At 40.1% G+C, this 18,211-nt stretch overlaps 1 protein-coding gene across 1 annotated transcript in view; it reads left to right on the top strand.

Moving 5' to 3' along the window:
- The window catches only part of NEK11 (NIMA related kinase 11), a 340,812-nt gene that overhangs the window by 286,721 nt on the left and 35,880 nt on the right, over nucleotides 1-18,211 (top strand). Inside the window, exons 13-14 of the mRNA XM_040353041.1 lie at nucleotides 8,847-8,986; nucleotides 14,344-14,404. Coding sequence (XP_040208975.1) covers nucleotides 8,847-8,986; nucleotides 14,344-14,404 — 201 coding nt within the window. The remainder of the gene's footprint in view (nucleotides 1-8,846; nucleotides 8,987-14,343; nucleotides 14,405-18,211) is intronic.

Genomic DNA, 18,211 nt, shown 5'->3' with positions numbered 1-18,211 from the left:
AGAGTAAGGGTTTCCATGAATGGAAGAGGATTTTGAAGGGCTGGCTTAGTGATTGTAATGTGATTCTTGTGGATCACCGCCAGGCCTCCTCCTCTTTGCCCTATTCTGTTTTCCGTTATAATGCGATAGTTTTCTGGCACCAATTCTCCGAGAATGGTGTTGCAGTCGTCTGAGAGCCAGCTTTCTGTAATAAAGAGGCAGTCTAGATCGTTTTGTAGTAAGAAATCGTGGATTTCTAATCGGTGTTTTACTGCCGATCTTGTGTTGATCAAAGCACATGATATGTGCTTGAGCTGGGTTAAATAGTTTACATTTTTGATGGTCGATCGTCGATCGAATCTCAAAAGTTGCTCTATTTTTAAGGCCTTTTTGGTGACGGCTGGTAATGCTGTTGCGAATTGTCTGAGACCCCGAATAGAGTCCGCAGAGTATCGCAGATTAGCCATTGTCGCCAGTCACATTGTCGTCAGTCTTTCCTAATTGCGGCGGCCGCGAATGAGGCCTGGTCTGGCGCGGATGCAGGAAGAGCCGCGAGACGCCGGACGTGATGGGTGGAAGACTGTCCAAGTGAGCCGTCACTCGTTGAGTCTTCTCTCCCCGATTGGTCCAGAGGAAGGCGAAAAACCCCAGGCGTGCTGTGCCAATCTGCAGCGATGGGGGGAAAAAATTCCTTCCTGACCCCTTAACGGCGATCGGTGCAACCCTGGATCAATTGGCTAGGGGGGTGTGGGGGGGGGGTCTTAGTCCTGTTTTTTTGAGCTGTGTCTGCAGCACCTGAGAGCTGGGAGGACCCTGTACCCTTGTACACACAACCGTTTTCCTCGATAGAATCCATCAAGAAACTTGGTGGGAGTGCTTTTTTGCCAAGGAAAACGGTCGTGTGTACGTTTTTCATTAAGGAAACTGTCGAGAAACTCGACGAGGAAAAAAGAGAACAAGTTCTCTTTTTTCTCAACCGGAGTCTCAATTTCCTCGTCGTGTTCCTCGTCGGGCTGGTTTTCAATGAGCAACACGAGTGTGTGTATGCTAAGAAACCCGCGCATGCTCAGAATAAAGTATGAGACAGGAGCGCACCTTCGGTAAAAGTAGCGTTTGTAATAGAGATAGCACATTTGTCAGGCTGTAACAGACTGAAAAGTGCAAATTGTCTCTTACCAAACTTTTACTTAACACGTAGTAACATGAGATTAGCAAAAGCAGCCCCAAGGGTTATGCCAGTGGAATCGAACGTCCCCTGCCATTGTATGTGTTGTACGTCACCGCGTTTGAGAACAAGGAGATTTGGTCTTGACCGTGTGTACGCAAAGAAAGCTTGTCGAGTTCCTCGACAAGTCTAACAAGGAACTCATCGAGGAAAACGATGTGTCTTTTCCGACGAGTTCCTCGGTCGTGTGTACGAGGCCTAAGACTTATTATAGGCTTATCTGTAGGTAAAATGTACAACACCTGGCTTTTTGGTTCTTGGCTGACCAGAGCATACAATCTGCAGTAGACAAGTAGGCCTTGAAAACTAGCACACAGTACCTAGCAGAACAGTAGGTTGTTGTGGGTGGAGGGAAGGTCATTGGTGAAACCTATGTACAGGCAACAATGTGTCTGAGATCGGTCTGAATTTAGTGAGACTCGTCAACTCTTAACTATCATCCATTCCAATGACCTTGCTACAGTGCAAATCAGAATCAGAAAACAATTTTTTTGAAGATGCATAAGTCATTGCCTCTTCTTCCCAGCATTAACATATTACAAGATGATGCGTTTTGTGAATATCATTATCTTTCTCGCATAATAGTGGATTCCCCTAGATTGCCACTGCATGCATTCAGTAAATGGCTGACAATTTTCATGTACACTCTTAATGGTTTATGATTTTGGCAACTGTTCCCAAGAGCAGGTTTGCTGTTTCACCCCTTGACATATGTGCTGTATTATTTCCGTTGATTGCCAATTATCTGTTAAAAGAGATCAGGATCATAGGGAGAAAAGCCAGGGCACAGTACATGAGTGTTGTAAATTAAAGTAAAAAGCAAAGTAGACACTATAAATGAGAATCCATTATAGCTAGAGTGGTTTTCTACATCTCAGTAATCTTACTGCTGTGTTTACTCCAAATGGAGGCAAGTACAACAGCAGAACCATCATTTTCTAAGCATGAACAACAAGCCATTCGTGACTTAATGTTTAATTTATTTATGCAGCCATGCATAATTTCATTTAGAAATTCTAGAATGGGGGGAAAAATATTAAAAAAGGTGTATTACTGTTGAAAAATGACAGAAAACATTATATTAGATGTACAGCTGATTTACAATTTGGAAGTATTCTGCAATCAAAATGTGTTGTTCATTTTGCCAGATGCAAAATCTTAACCCTGATTTCATTTAATGAGCCATTTAAAACATTAAAGCAAATAGACTCCAAATGCAGCAAAATGGTATGAAAATGTTGCTTTAGCCTGTGAAGTGGATTGTATAACATGAGATAATATTACTGTATTTATACGTTATTCATGTAGAAGAAATCAAGTCTGAATTGAATTTAGTTATGTGAAGTAGGGCAAAAAAAGGAAAGAACATATATTTGTTCTTCGAATTTTAATATTTTAAAGAGTTGGCTTTAAAGGAAATCTATCATAATATATATATAAGTAAAACATGAATGCTGCCATTTCTGCTTCTGAAAATGCTAACTGCTTGGCTGCTCTGCTGGCCCTCTGGTTTATATTGCAAGTTTTGAAATGATACACATCCAGGCAACTAGCATAAATCAAAGAAGGTCAGCAATTGCAGCTCCCATCATAACAGGATTTATTTTAAAGCAGCGTTTCTTAAAAAATAGGTACTTATTTGCCATAGGTTGCTTCCCACATGTTTCGTCATCTGCCCATTCTCCCGCCTGCAATGTTTGCATTATAGTTCATGGGCGTGTAAAGGCAGGCGTCCCAATACTTTTGGCAATTTAGTGTATGTGTGCCGTTAAGGAGGAGGGCGAGCCTGGCGCTTTCCATCAGGGGCTAGGCTGCCTGAACCAGGGAAGGGACGCCCAGCCCCCGATGAGGCCAGGCTCAAAGATCAAGATGACAACATGGGACAGGGTGTGTGACAGCGGTGGGCTGGATCTGCTGGCCAGGTAAATATGTGAGGGTAACCCTGGGTAACAGGTAAAAGGTGGGAGGGTAAAGGTCCCTTTTTTAAAGCCTAAAAATTGGCCCACATGATGCATATGCATCTGTTTGCTTAAAAAAATGGTGCATTGTAGAAATATTCTACTTTACTTGAGACAGCTTTCTTTCCTCTTAACTCTCTACAGTGTTATAAGCAGAATCCGATTTGGATTTTTTTCTGGTGACAGTAAGGAGCCCACCCTGTCTTTCTTTTACCAGATTTTTTTTTTTTATTGAAGACCTAGAGATATATGGCCAGATCCAAGTAGGGCGCCGCATCAAGTAGGTTCAAGTAGATTCAAGTAGGACGTTTTTTACGAACGGCGCATGCGCCGTCCGTGTACATATCCCAGTGTGCATTGCTCCAAAGTACGCCGCAAGGACGTATTGGTTTCGACGTGAACGTAAATTATGTCTAGCCCTATTCACGGACGACTTACGCAAACAACGTTAAATGTTCAAATTTTGACGCGGGAACGACGGCCATACTTAACATTGACTAGGCCAGCTATTTGATGGAATAACTTTACACCGGAAAACGCCTTACGTAAACGGCGTATCTTTACTGCGACGGGCGCACACGTACGTTCGTGAATCGGCGTATCTAGGGATTTACATATTCTACGCCAAACTCAATGGAAGCACCACCTAGCGGCCAGCCTAAATATTGCACCCTAAGATACAACGGCGCAGGCTGTCGTATCTTAGCTAGGTTTAAGTGTATCTCAGTTTGAGAATACACTTAAACTTACGACGGCGCAGATTCAGAGTTACGTCGGCGTATCTACTGATACGCCGGCGTAAATCTTTCTGAATCCAGCTAATAGTATGAGTCCAAAAGCTCCAGGTGAGTCATATCTAGAAAGACACAGCGGGCAATCGCTACAACAGAAAGCACAAATATGAATTGACAATGCTTATAAAATGGCAAATATAATCAGTTAAGGAGGTTGTAAACCCCCCAAATCCCCCCCCCAAAAGAAACCTGTAAGACAAAAGGCATAATGAGCTAGTAGCTCACTGTGATATACTTACCATAGAACAAAACCCCTGCAACGGCACCCCCACACCGCTGAAGCGGCTAACATCTTCCCCGGTGTTTCTTCTGGGTTTGCGGGCTCCGGCACTGTGATTGGCCGGAGCCACTATTACGTCACTCCCACGTATGCGTGTGGGAGCCACTGGTCATGGCACACTGCTTTGAAGAAATGGCATGGGCCCCGTTCCTTCAGAGCGCATGCACCGATGACGTAATCGGCGGGGTATACAGTAAATATTTCCTAAACGGTGCAAGTTTAGGAGATATTTACAGTACCTATAGGTAAGCCTTATTATAGGCTTACCGATAGGTACAAACAAACCAGGGGAGTTTACTTCCTCTTTAAACTTTTGGCACCTTTAAAGGGGTATGCCAATAGATAGATTTTTCCTTTCTTACTGAACTTCTTAGCAACTGTCATTGTTACCATGACAGAAAGTGGAAGAAAATCTACAATTTAACAGTTGTCATTGGAACAGGTGCCGCCTTTGGGCCTATGGCAATGGGGGTTTTGAGCTTGTGCCAATAACATCAGTTTGGCACTAGTTGGAGAGGCTTCTGAGATCATTTAAAATTTAAGGACCAGAACATGTGATCTGCAGTTGACTTCTATCTGACTTACCAATGACCTGCTTCAATGGGTATTGCATTTACATAGAATTGTATGGGAATCTAAAATCCACTTAAAGCAAACAAAAACCCATTGACACAATTTGGGCACAGCTGTTAAATTACAAATTGCCATAATTTTTTGTGCTGGTGACAAAAATCATTTAGATAGAAAGAGTGCATAATCTCAGATGCGGCTACATACAGCAATATAAAACATTTTAACCAAAACTATATATATTATTTTGAATAAAAACATATGATTTAATGAAGAAGTGCTTGGAAAAGGAAATAAGAAAAAAAGCTAAAACTGAACGTACAAGAAATTTTCACATTCCTGTGTCAGAAGTTTTTGTTTGTGTTGAAACATGAGGCATTTGTCATGCCACTGCAGTGGTTAATGCATGACCAGTGGCGGGCAATCCATAAGGGGGGCGGTAGCGATGCCCCCTAATCCATGCACCCGGCCCCTAATCTACATGCAGGGTGCCGGATTCAGGGTTTCCAATTTTTGTAGTTTTGTTTTGAAACATGTAAATAGAGCCTGAGGCTCTAATCATCTTTAAAACAAGGGTGGGCCCATCTTAGGATGACCCTGGCCAATCGGGTCTCAATCAGGACACACTTCCTGTTCCTGGTGCAGGCCTGTGGCCGGGGAGGGCTGGAGCTTGCATCCAGAAACCAGAGTGAGCATGGAGTCCGAGGCTGGGTGTTGGCCGTCTGGTGCCAGTCCTGGTGGAGCACATGGTAAATTACATCCTGGTGATGACCCTAAGCTGCAGGGAGAAGTCATACAGCGGGATCCTCCTGGGCTGCTGGAAGAAGTGAGTACACCGCCCACCCATACACTGTACAATCTCATTGATCGCTGCATTCCTGTCCATCTCCCTAAGGGACAGAGGGTGGCATTATTTTGCCAAAACCCCACCCCCAAAAAAAAATTGAGGACTGGCTACCACTGTGCGACCTGGAACAGGAAGTAGTCTTGTCCCTTTTGTCTGCTTTTGCAGAGTGCAGCTGCCCTTTGAAAAGTGCACAGTTTATTTGCCTTTAGTAAATTAACACCACAGACATAGTGGAATTGATCAGCCATGACACCACAAACTGCAGACACAAAGGGGTTTATTTACTAAAGGAAAATAGACTGTGCACTTTGCAAAGTGCAGTTGCACTCTGCGAGAGCAGTTGCTCCAGAGCTTAGTAAATGAGGAAAAGCTCTGCTGAATTCCATCATCCAATCATGTACAAGCAAAAATACTATAAAGTGAGAGTGATGAGCGCAAACTGAGAATCTAAAAGTGAATATAAAGACAGTCAGAAGACTGATAACTATCTATTAATAGACTTAATAAATTGCAGGGCTATGAACCATAAATTAAAGTCCAAATTGCAAAAATAATGCATTATTTTTGCGTTTTGGACTTTAATTTATGGTTCATAGCCTTGCAATTTATTAAGTCTATAAATAGATAGTTATCAGTCTTCTGACTGTCTTTATATTCACTTTTAGATTCTCAGTTTGCGCTCATCACTCTCACTTTATACCTTTTATTTGTTGTTAGCACAATTTAGATTTGAGCAGCATTTTGTTTTTTTCACTGGTCACTCATTACTTTTTCACTGTTGGCTAGCGCTTTAGTTACCCACTTTTCTCAAGCAAAAATACTGTTTTTTTTTTATTTTCCTTGCACGTGATTAGATACTCTTTGCAAAGTGAAGCTTTACCTCATTTACTAAGCTTTAGAGCATCTGCACTTGCAGCGGTCAATTGCACTTTGCAAAGTGCAGAGTCTATTTGACTTTAGTAAATCAACTCCAAAATGTATCCAATCATTGCATGGTAAAGCACACAAACAGCACAGGGAATATAGATGCACTAAAACTTAGTTAAAACAATAAAAACATTTAATACAATTGTATGTTGATCAGCTGCTGACAGATAATATTCTGTATATGCACTTGCAAGGTGTTTTTTGCAATACAAACTTAAAAACTTTAGGAATAAAAAAACATTAAGGATAACAAATGTAATTTGAAAGTTAATATTTTGAAAGCTATGATCGCTTTCAAAAATACATTTAACAGTATACTTTTGAATATTCTCAAGAAAGAGAAAAGCTTTTGAAATAAATAAGATCATAGGAGTCTGGTTATGAATGTGAAAAGTTGTTAGTCTAAAGTCTGGCAATTCCTTTACTTGACATATCTGATGGGTACCTACAGGCTGTGTGATCTGTGGAAATTGTCAGCCGCAGAATATTTCCTCAGATATATTCTGGTGTTTCCATTCTGTGGGAAGTTCAGTATATTAACACGTTTATTTAAAATTAAAGCTGTTCATCAAACCACATTTCTTTGTCACCTGCAGCTGCTAAAAGAAAATATACCCATTCCTTTGTATATGTACCACATAATGCATAGCAACACAGAACATTACCCAATATATCCAGGGAGTAAAGTGACACTATAAATATGTTTAAAGATAAAAGACTTTATAAAACTGTCAGTAAGCCTGAAATAGTATAACGTGTCCTCACTAATAACATAACCCTAAAAAGTCTCTGCATGTCTTAGTATATACTGTGTGTGTGTGTGTGTGTATATATATATATATATATATATATATATATATATATATATATATATACAGTTGCAATAAAAAGTATGTGAACCCTTTTGGAATTATATGGATTTCTGCACAAATTGGTCATAAAATGTGATCTGATCTTCATCTAAGTCACAACAATAGACAATCAATGTCTGCTTAAACGAATAACACACACATAATTAAATGTTACCATGTTTTTATTGAACACACTATGTAAACATTTACAGTGCAGGTGGGAAAAGTATGTGAACCCCTAGACTAATGACATCTCCAAAAGCTAATTGGAGTGAGGTGTCAGCCAACTGGAGTCCAATCAATAAGATGAGATTGGAGGTGTTGGTTACAGCTGCCCTGCCCTATAAAAAACACACACCAGTTCTGGGTTTGCTTTTCACAAGAAGTATTGCCTGGTGTGAATGATGTCTTACACAAAAGAGCTCTCAGAAGACCTACGATTAAGAATTGTTGACTTGCAAAAAGCTGGAAAGGCTTGCTGTTCATCAGTCCACGGTAAGACAAATTGTCTATGAACGGAGAAAGTTCAGCACTGCTACTGATCTCCCTAGGAGTTGCCATCCTGTAAAGATGACTGCAAGAGCACAGCTCAGACTGCTCAATGAGGTGAAGAAGAATTCTAGAGTGTCAGCTAAAGACTTACAAAAATCTCTGGCATATGCTAACATCCTTGTTAGCGCATCTACGATATGTAAAACACTAAACAAGAATGGATTTCATGGGAGGATACCACAGAGGAAGCCACCTGGATGTTCTACAGTAGTACTGGCAAAATATTCTGTGGACAGATGAAACCAAAGTTGAGTTGTTTGGAAGAAACACACAACACTATGTGTGGAGAAAAAGAGACACGGCACACCAACATCAAAATCCCAACTGTGAAGTATGGTGGTGGGAGCATCATGGTTTGGGACTTCATTGCTGCGTCAGGGCCTGGACGAATTGCTATCATCGAAGGAAAAATTAATTTCCAAGTTTATCAAGACATTTTGCAGGAGAACTTAAGGCCATCTTTCCATCTTGACATTTGTGCCCTCGGGACCATAATTTTGGTCTGCTATGCTATGTTCACGTGTCATGTACCATATACACCTCTTTACATTACATTTTTATCCTTAGTGTGTGTATATATATATATATATATATATATATATATATATATATATATATATATATATATATCAATTTGGTATGTATCGATTATTGGTATGCTCTGAAAATATCAATCATCAGCCAACATAATTCAGTCAACAAAACATATTCAACGTCCTATATCTTCAATCTTCTAAACTGATCTTTTCAGCATCGTATTCCTTATTCCCTAGCTATTAATCAAAATAAACTGTGTATGTTTTTGTTACTTTTTGTTGAAATAGATTTTATTAATCAGTATCTGTATTTGTTATACTTTAAAGATATTCCAGAAGACCCACTTATAGCAGACCAATATTATGAAGACGGCTTTGAATCTTGTTCTGAAGAAAGTGATACAGAATCTGCAGAGGAAGAAGATGATGCACAAGAGACACAGATAACACAAACAACCTATCAACAGGTGGGACAGCAATGTGACATCTACAGTTCACACGTTGCTCAGAGCACCAGGTGGTTAGGTCAGATTTGGCTGTGCATACATAGACAACTGAAACAAACGTCTAGATAATGCTTGGTGGCAGCAGAAATGGCTGCATGGTAACTCTTTGCTCAGAAAGATGCAGTAATTTTTAGTCTGTACAGTGGTGGCTGGTGTTTTTTGGGGGGGCAGCAAACAACCACCCCCCTGAGCACAACTACCCCCCCCTAAGTGGCACACAACTGCCCCTCCTGAGCGGCACACAACTACCCCTGTATTTCTGGACAGCCGCACTCTGAACAATAGTAGCCTTTATTAAAATTCGGACAGCACTACAAGCCACAGCAAACAAAACTTGGGCACTGACGCGTTTCACACTGTATCTAGTGTTTAGTCATAGCTAACTATGACTAAACACTAGATACCGTGTGAAATGCGTCAGCTACCCAAGTTTTGTTTGCTGTGGCTTGTAGTGCTGTCCGAATTTCTAATAAAGGCTACTATTGTTCAGATTGCGGCTGTCCAGAAATACATCCTTGCTATTCCTGCCTTGCTGATTGCATTGCCTGCACCTGAGATCTCTGTGGGGTGGATCACCACCAAGGTTCCCACCTGGAGTGGCTACCTTTCTTACCCCCACACAACTACCCCTCCTGAGCGGCACACAACAACCCCCCCGAGTGGCACGTCCAGCACTTACCCCATCATGGCAAGTGGCAGGCAACGTGTATAGCGGCTCAGTTGGGCTACGAGTCCTGGCCTTCATGGCGGTGGGTGGGTGGCAGGCAGCGTATAGTGGCTTGGCTTAGCTTCAAATCCTGTCCTCCATGGCAGCTTCCAGCTCCTCCCCCTCCTCCTCCTAGGCATCCAATAGGATCGCCTGTCCTTTCAGCCAATCAGGTGATCGATGTCAAAGTCCGCTTCCTGATTGGCCGAGAGGAGGATCAGTGTTACAACAGTGAATATTCATTCACTGTTGTAACACACCTGGGTGGGATCGGAGCTCACTCTCTGCGACCCGAGCCCACCCTATATTGAAGTCTATTAGAGCCTCTAGCTCTAATAGGTGCTTCAAGAAAACGACCCCTCCACATTGGAATCCATGGTCCGGTGTGCTGAAAGGGGCCGGACGCATGGATAGGGGAGACAACGGATGACAGGGGGGGCGGCGCCCATGTGCCCGTAATAGACAGGCCCTTCCTGAGTCTGTATCCCCTATCTTGCCTAATTGATATATAATAGAGGCGAGTCTCATATTGATTAATAGCAAGAGCTATTATAGATCTAAAGGCGAACGCCAGATGAGCATAAAAGACGCAAATTAATGCAGCAATGCATCCAGTGCTAGCCTGTATATACCCCTTCATTATCAGGTAATTTTTCAGTTTGAATGACAAATACTCAGTCATACCACACTGTACTCAAATTACTTTTATATCATTTTTTGAGGCAGATGGGATATGATAACCACAGTTTTTTTGTTTTTTTAAACAATTAAACAAAATGATGTATCACGGGCCTGTGTCGATGGCCAATGCAATACACCTTCAGATGCATTTAATATGCATTGCTTTATGTGTCACATATGGCAACATCACAACATTAAAATTTAATTGAACAAAAATACAGAGAATGTATCCCCCAAATTGAGCAGATTTGCACCTTTCTGCATATAGTATCAGTTGATACAAGTATTATTTTATGGTCATTACTTATTTTCAGGTGCAGAAAATTAATACAATGGTAAAATGGTTATGATTTGACCAAACCAATCATAATGAATCATTAGGAAACTATCTAGGACTAACTACTCCTTCCTACATGCTTCCTCAGTTCCTTGCGTTGATTATCTGGTACATGTCTGCTAAGTCATGCATTGTCTTTAACATCACAGCAGGATATTGATAAGCTGTCAGCTTGGAGCTTAAGAGTAAGTTAGAGACAGTCATCCATACAATACATTTCACTAAATAATGCATAAATAGCCATTTGCTGTTTTATTTAACTTTGTTAATGTTTCATTGTTATTATGCTATTTGTATATTATTTATTTATTTAGAAAAAGTACAGTTAGTCAATTCTCAATAAGGTTTTCTGTCTGAAAGCCTTATAAGTTAAGAGGCTCAATGCACATGTGTTATTTAGGATAATGATGTTTCTACTTCCGCCATGTGACCTTTTAACTGAGGCCCTGCCATATAGCAATGTAGAGAGGTCTTTACCTTCCCCAGATACCTTTCCAATGCTGTTTAGAAAAAAATCGATTTTGATCAATGGTACTTATTTTGCAAGCAATACTGCATGTAAAATCTGTAAGTGCAGCTGTGTGTTCAAATAGAGGAGAAACGTCAAGGGGGGCCTAAGGGGAACTTCATCCTACTACACGGAAGAGCCCCATACAAAAAGGGAATTCTATAAGATGGTATGTAAAGTGATCTGGTGTACCAAGGAAAGGTCATTGCTAATTGGTTATTTAACTTTTTTTAGATCTAGCTCAAAAATTGTCTTCTGTATGTAATTCCATTAGTGGAATATCATTTTGAAACAATAATCTGAATTGTTTCATACAAGTAATAGCTCTTAGCTTTGGAATACTATGCAACATTGTGATTTTGTAAAAATGTACATATTAAAAATGGAGAAATGTATGCAGAGGCATTGTAGGGAATTTCTTTTAATTGTGTATATATTGTGTCACCGGCGCTCATCTATAGTTTAAAAATAGTGGTCTGCTGCAGTTTCAGTGAACACCTCTAAAAAGAAGTGAATAAATTGTGAAAAAAATTTTTTTATATGTATGTGCATATAATACTGCACTGATCCTGTGCAAAGAATATATATATATATATATATATATATATATATATATATATATATATATATATATATATATATATATATATATATGAATGTGGATAATACACCTACAGCTTTAAATAAATAAATCAAATGGGTAAATAGATAACCAATGTGCTCAAACAAGAAGTGATCAAACCCAAAAAAATATATAATCAAAAAATATCAATCAAAAAATATTAATAAAATAAAAGAATATAAAAGTGCCAAAAGAATAGTCCAAAAAATATTATCAAATAAATAGTCTGGAAATAAATGCAGATTCCGATAGGGATCCCAAAAGAATCAATCAAATATTCGTGACTTTTCACCCATAGTGTCACCACCACCTTTCTATATAATATGCGCTCACCAGACCAAGATGTAATTAATGCCTTTAGTAATAACAACCAGGGATGTGTCTCCTCAATCCACAGCAATCCTGCTATTTTTCCTTCCCAAATGGTGTAATAAATGCCTTATACCGATGCCTTATGCCTTTACGTTAGGCTTTTCCCGGCGTAAAGTTGCCCCTGCTATATGAGGTGCAGCCAATGTTAAGTATGGCCGTCGTTCCCACATCGAAATTTGAAAAAGTTACGTCGTTTGCGTAAGTCGTCCGTGAATGGGGCTCAACGTCATTTACGTTCACGTCGAAATCAATGACGTCCTTGCGGCGTACTTTGGAGCAATGCACACAGGGAAATTCCACGGACGGCGCATGCGCCGTTCCGAAAAAACGTCAATCACGTCGGGTCACAGTAGTTTTGCATAAAACACACCCCCCTGATCCAAATTTGAATTAGGCGGGCTTACGCCGGCCGATTTACGCTACGCCGCCGCAACTTACGGAGCAAGTGCTTTGAGAATACAGCACTTGCCCGTGTAAGTTGCGGAGGTGTAACGTAAATCAGATGCGTTACGCCCGCACAATTTTACGCGGCTCTACGTGAATCTGCCCCATAGAGTTTAAGTAGAAACTTAGGGGTTGATTTACTATAGGCAAATAAAGAGTTCACTTTGCTTGGGAAGTTGCATTTTTGCAAGGGAGTTTGCCCCAGAGCTTAGTGAATGAAGTGAAACTCTGATGTCCATCATCCAATCATGTAAAAACCCTTCTCTTTTATGTTATTGGATTTTCTTTGCAAAGTGAAACTATACCAAATTCACTAAGCTCTGGCATTCCTTTGCAAAGCGTAGCTTTCCTTACAAAGTGAACAGCCTGTTTGCCTTTAGTAAATCAACCGCTAAGTGGTAGACCATCTTCTAGAAGAAACAGGCTATATAAAGTATGCTTACCTGTTCATACCTTCTTCCTGAAAAACATTGAACTCTCAGTAAAGGAATGTGGCAGGGAACAAAAAAATAACGAGTTGTAGGCAAACTTGGCAGGTGAAACAAGGAAATGGGGTACAAACGTGTGTGAAACACATCTCGATGGTGTTGAAACATTGCAGAGTATGTCCTCTTAGAGAGGCCACATGTAATCCATTTACACCATAGAATTCCCATCAGTACAACGAAATGTAGAAATGATCTAGTGTATTTTTATTTAATAAGATGAAAATCTTCCATGCAAAGAACGTTTGTCTTCTTTAAGGGTATTAAAAACCCTAACAAGGAACTGTGATCTGTTTTGGTCTGTTAAATATAGCATTGAGAGTATCTTGCAAAATTAGTTTGATACATGCAAAATACCTGTTTATCTTGCCAGAATTATTTTCAGCTGATAACTTCCTAAGCTGGATTTTTGTCAGGCACACTGTTCTTAGTTACCCCCCCTTTCCCATCTATGTTATTAAGAAGAGAAGAGGGTTAGGTTTCTGTCATCCTGTCCTGTTCTTGATGCATTAGGGTTAGTGAGTGTTGTCACTCTACAACAGGACGTGTTATTGGCAAAATCACCAGTTGAAAATAAATGAAAACAACCTTAGAAATGGAATAGAAAACTGTTGCAGGTACCACATCTTAGGCCGCGTACACACGATCAGTCAAAACCGATGAAAACGGACTGAAGGACAGTTTCATTGGTCCAAACCGATTGTGTGTGGGCCCCATCGGTCAGTTATCCTTCGGTCAAAAAAAAGAGAACTTAAAATTTGACCAATGGACGCCTAACCGATGGGTCAAAACCGATCGTTAGTATGCAAAAGCATCGGTCAAAAGGCCGCGCATGCTCAGAATCAAGTCGACGCAGGCTTGGAAGCTTTGAACTTCGTTTTTTTAGCACGTTGTGTGTTTTACGTCACCGCATTCTGACACGATCGTTTTTTTAACCGATGGTGTGTAGGCACATCAGACCATCAGTCAGCTTCATCAGTTAACCGATGAAACGGTCCTTCAGTCCGTTTTCATCGGTTTTGACTGATCGTGTGTATGCGGCCTTAGGACTTTTACACTGCAGTGTATAGAATTTGGGGTTTAGGTACACCTAATGTATTATCCTTGTACTACAACGCATTGCTAATGATTAATCAGTGTGGTTGTTTTCTTGTAATCAACAGGACACCGATTTCAAAGCTATGATTCTTAAACTGCAAAGTGTGCTGGCTTCCAGCTATACAGGTAAGTTGCTCCATAAGTCTGATAAATGGAAACATATTGAAACACATACTGTAGCTGGCTATTTTTCTATCAAAGTGTAATAAGTAGGGTGCTAGTCTGGTTGATCATTCTGCTACATTCTACTGTACCATTACTGCTTCCTGGGAACGTTTTTCTGTTTCCTAGGTGTTAAGAGCCCCAGTTTCTTATCTTAAACTTTGATTATGTGACAGGAAGTTAATTCCATTTTAACACTCCCTCCCTCCCCAAGCAGAATTGTTCTAAAAATATATATTTTTTCTATTTCTAATTATTTTTAAACTATTTGGTCCTGCCCACCACTATCATTCTGACCTAGGCCAGAATGACCTGTACCTGGTCCTGTAGCCTCCAGGGATACTTCTATCACATCTCCCAAGAGGCTGCAGGGTCCGTACACAGAGCAGTCAGTGGACGAGCCAAGGGCAGACTGGTAGCAGGTCCAGAATGTCATCAGAGCTGACTGCTTGCACCCAGAAAAGGCAGCCAACTGAAGAAGACCAAGTTGGTGGTGCAAGACACCCTGTATGGCACCAAAACAATGGATCACAGTGCAACAAGGCTGGTTTTTATTTTGGGGTGAGTATGTGTTTTAAAGAGAACACAGAACAACAGATAAGAGGGAAAAATACATGGGTTGTGGTGTTGGGAGTTGAATGCTGCTTTAAAGTGAGCCGGTGATGCTCAAGTTACAGCATTAAATAGGTGAGTAAATAAGAGCTCATGGGCTTAAAAATTATTTTAATATTAGGATATTAGTGCAGTAAATAAAAAAAATAAAAAATTCAGTTCAACTTTAAATCATCATTCAGAAAAACAAAATAAATTTCATAGAGACATTTATTTCAGAAGACAGACTTTTCTTCTGCTGCACACCTAATACTAGACATAAGACATGCTATCACAATGAAATAGCAATCTAGTTAAGGAGGGAATTACTAGGGCGAGTCCAAGGTAAGTGCTGAAGGCATTAAATGGAAAATGAGACAGAATCTATAATGGAATACTTATAATCTAATAATGGAAACTTTGAACCATACCTTTAAAAGAGCCATTTTGAATTAATCTTCTAAAGTCCTGATGCATCTGTGGTCAGAGGTGGCTATTTTAAAGTCTAATTTTAAGATTCTTCTTTTATTCTTAGTTTGTCGATTTAAGAACCCTTAAAGGGTCAATTCACTCTTATAATAAAATTGGAAATACAGACAAAAGGCCTCAGTAGTTTACAAATCATTGTGCAGTATAGAGAAATTACATACTTGTAGGCTAACTATGGCTTTTACAAAGCATGGCCAGAAAAAGTAGCATTCTGACTATAAGCTAGTACAGAGAGTCCATTTAGTGCTACTCCATCAGCACAGGAACAAGCATAGTGCTGCTATGTTGCTTATCCACAAACCTGCATATGCACAGTGCACTCTCCCTTGTCCACAAATTTGCACACACGTAATATATGTATCTTCCCCTGTCATAACAGCACAGAGGGAGGAAGAGCGCATTGAACATGTTTGGATTTGTGGATGAGCAATACAGCAGCTCTACCATCATAGCTTGGTCACGCCCTCTTGCTTTTAAAATATTCCTATCGGCCCATCACTATGAGCATGGGGCAAGATGGGGTGGTTGGGCTTTGATACATAAAACGTTTGAGCTTTTCAATTCAGAATTGCCCAGGATTCACTTGTAGTGACAAAAGGCTGTTGCAGGTAAGTCTGGGTGTTGTACATTGTATCTAATAGCAGCTGTTTTTTTTGGGGGGGGGGGGTTATGGATTTGCTTTAACAATTCTTTTTGACACAACTTGTATTAGTATGTAACTACATTTTATGTTCTATTGTAGTTCAAAGGCCTGTTTTTTTTCTATCAACATAGAAGGAGGAATTTTTACATTATACTTTATCCATTCTGTCTGTTTAGTTTATTTTAAATTGTTATCCCTGTTACTTCCATTGTATCCAGTAAAATAAGGTTCCTAGTGTTCTGCTTACCTTGTTTAAGCCTGTGCTATGGAGCTAATTGATCATACTTTTTTTCATACTTGTGAAAAAAAATCCAAATAATGCCCAATTTCTTTAATTGCTTCTGAATATAATGCAATTAATGAATATGTATTTATATACAGGTGAAAACTCGAAAAATTTGAATATCGTGCAACTTAAAAGGTGAAACTAATATATGAGATAGACTCATTACATGCAAAGCAAGATAGTTCAAGCCGTGATTTTTCATAATTGTGATGATTATGGCTTACAGCTCATGAAAACCCCAATCCCAGAAATTAGAATATTGTGAAAAGGTGCAATATTCTAGGCTCAAAGTGTCCCACTCTAATCAGCTAATTAAGCCATAACACCTGCAAATGGTTCCTGAGCCTTTAAATGGTCTCTCAGTCTGTTTCAGTAGGAATCACAATCATGGGAAAGATTGCTGACCTGACAGTTGTGCAGAAAACCATCATTGACACCCTCCATAAGGAGGGAAAGCCTCAAAAGGTAATTGCAAGAAAAGTTGGATGTTCCCAAAGTGCTGTATCAAAGCACATTAATAGAAAGTAATGTGGAAGGGAAAAGTGTGGAAGAAAAAGGTGCACAAGCAGCAGGGATGACCACAGCCTGGAGAGGATTGTCAGGAAAAGGCCATTCAAAAGTGTTGGGGACTTTCACAAGGAGTGGACTGAGGCTGGAGTCCGTGCATCAAGAGCCACCACACACAGACGGATCCTGGACATGGACTTCAAATGTCGTATTACTCTTGTCAAGCCACTTCTGAACAACAAATAACTTCAGAAGCGTCTTACCTGGGCTAAAGAAAAACAAACCTGGTCTGTTGCTCAGTGGTCCAAAGTCCTCTTTTCTGATGAGAGCAAATTTTGCATCTCATTTGGAAACCAAGGACCCAGAGTATGGAGAGGCACACACTGCAAGATGCTTAAAAAGTCCAGTGTGAAGTTTCCACAGTCTGCATTGATTTAGGGAGCCATGTCATCTGCTGGTGTTGGTCCACTGTGCTTTATTAAATCCGGGGTCAACGCAGTCATCTACCAGGAGATTTTGGAGCACTTCATGCTTCCTTCCACAGACGAGCTCTATGGGGATGCTGACTTCATTTTCCAGCAGGACTTGGCACCTTTAAAGCGTGGAATCTGCGCTTCCCCCCACAAACCAATGATCAGTACGATCTGGGCTAAAAAAGAAAAAGACAAAGAAAAAGTGAGGTCTGAATGGGTTAACAAAAAAGAAACAAATAAATGCCCCACCGCACACTCAAAATGTGCTCCTTAAACATTTCCAGCTTAGCAGGAGGAAAAATGGTGTTTCAAACAGAAAAATCTGACTGGTGCTGCAATAGTACAGAAAGCTGGAATATACAGCTATACAAATATGTGAACAATGGGTAAAAAATGCGCAACCAAAAAAATAAATAAATAAATATCCTGATATAGAAAGGAAGAGATGTTTACAAATGAATGTAACATTGGAAAATTAGATACATCCCACAGGTGAGCAGTTCAAGTGATTTATACAAAAAAGCAAGTGTCCACTCCAAATTATGTTGATTGGATGTAATCACACAATAGAAAATTGATCTGACAATGATATTCAAAGGAATTTTCAGCCGATGATATACATTCAGACAGATTAGCCACTTACCAGATCAGGTGGACCTCTATTACGGAGGTCTTACAGGCTCATAGAAACCAGGGGTCACTCAGAGGGGTCCTCGTAGTTTGAGCAATGGTATGCTGGCATGTCCGTCTTCCTTCGAATTCCCCAGAGCTATGATGGATCT

This window comes from Rana temporaria, chromosome 5, assembly GCF_905171775.1.
Source record: "Rana temporaria chromosome 5, aRanTem1.1, whole genome shotgun sequence".
NCBI classification, from domain to species: Eukaryota; Metazoa; Chordata; class Amphibia; order Anura; family Ranidae; genus Rana; species Rana temporaria.
Note: the sequence above shows the minus strand (reverse complement) of the source record. Positions and strands in the feature narration are given on the sequence as shown.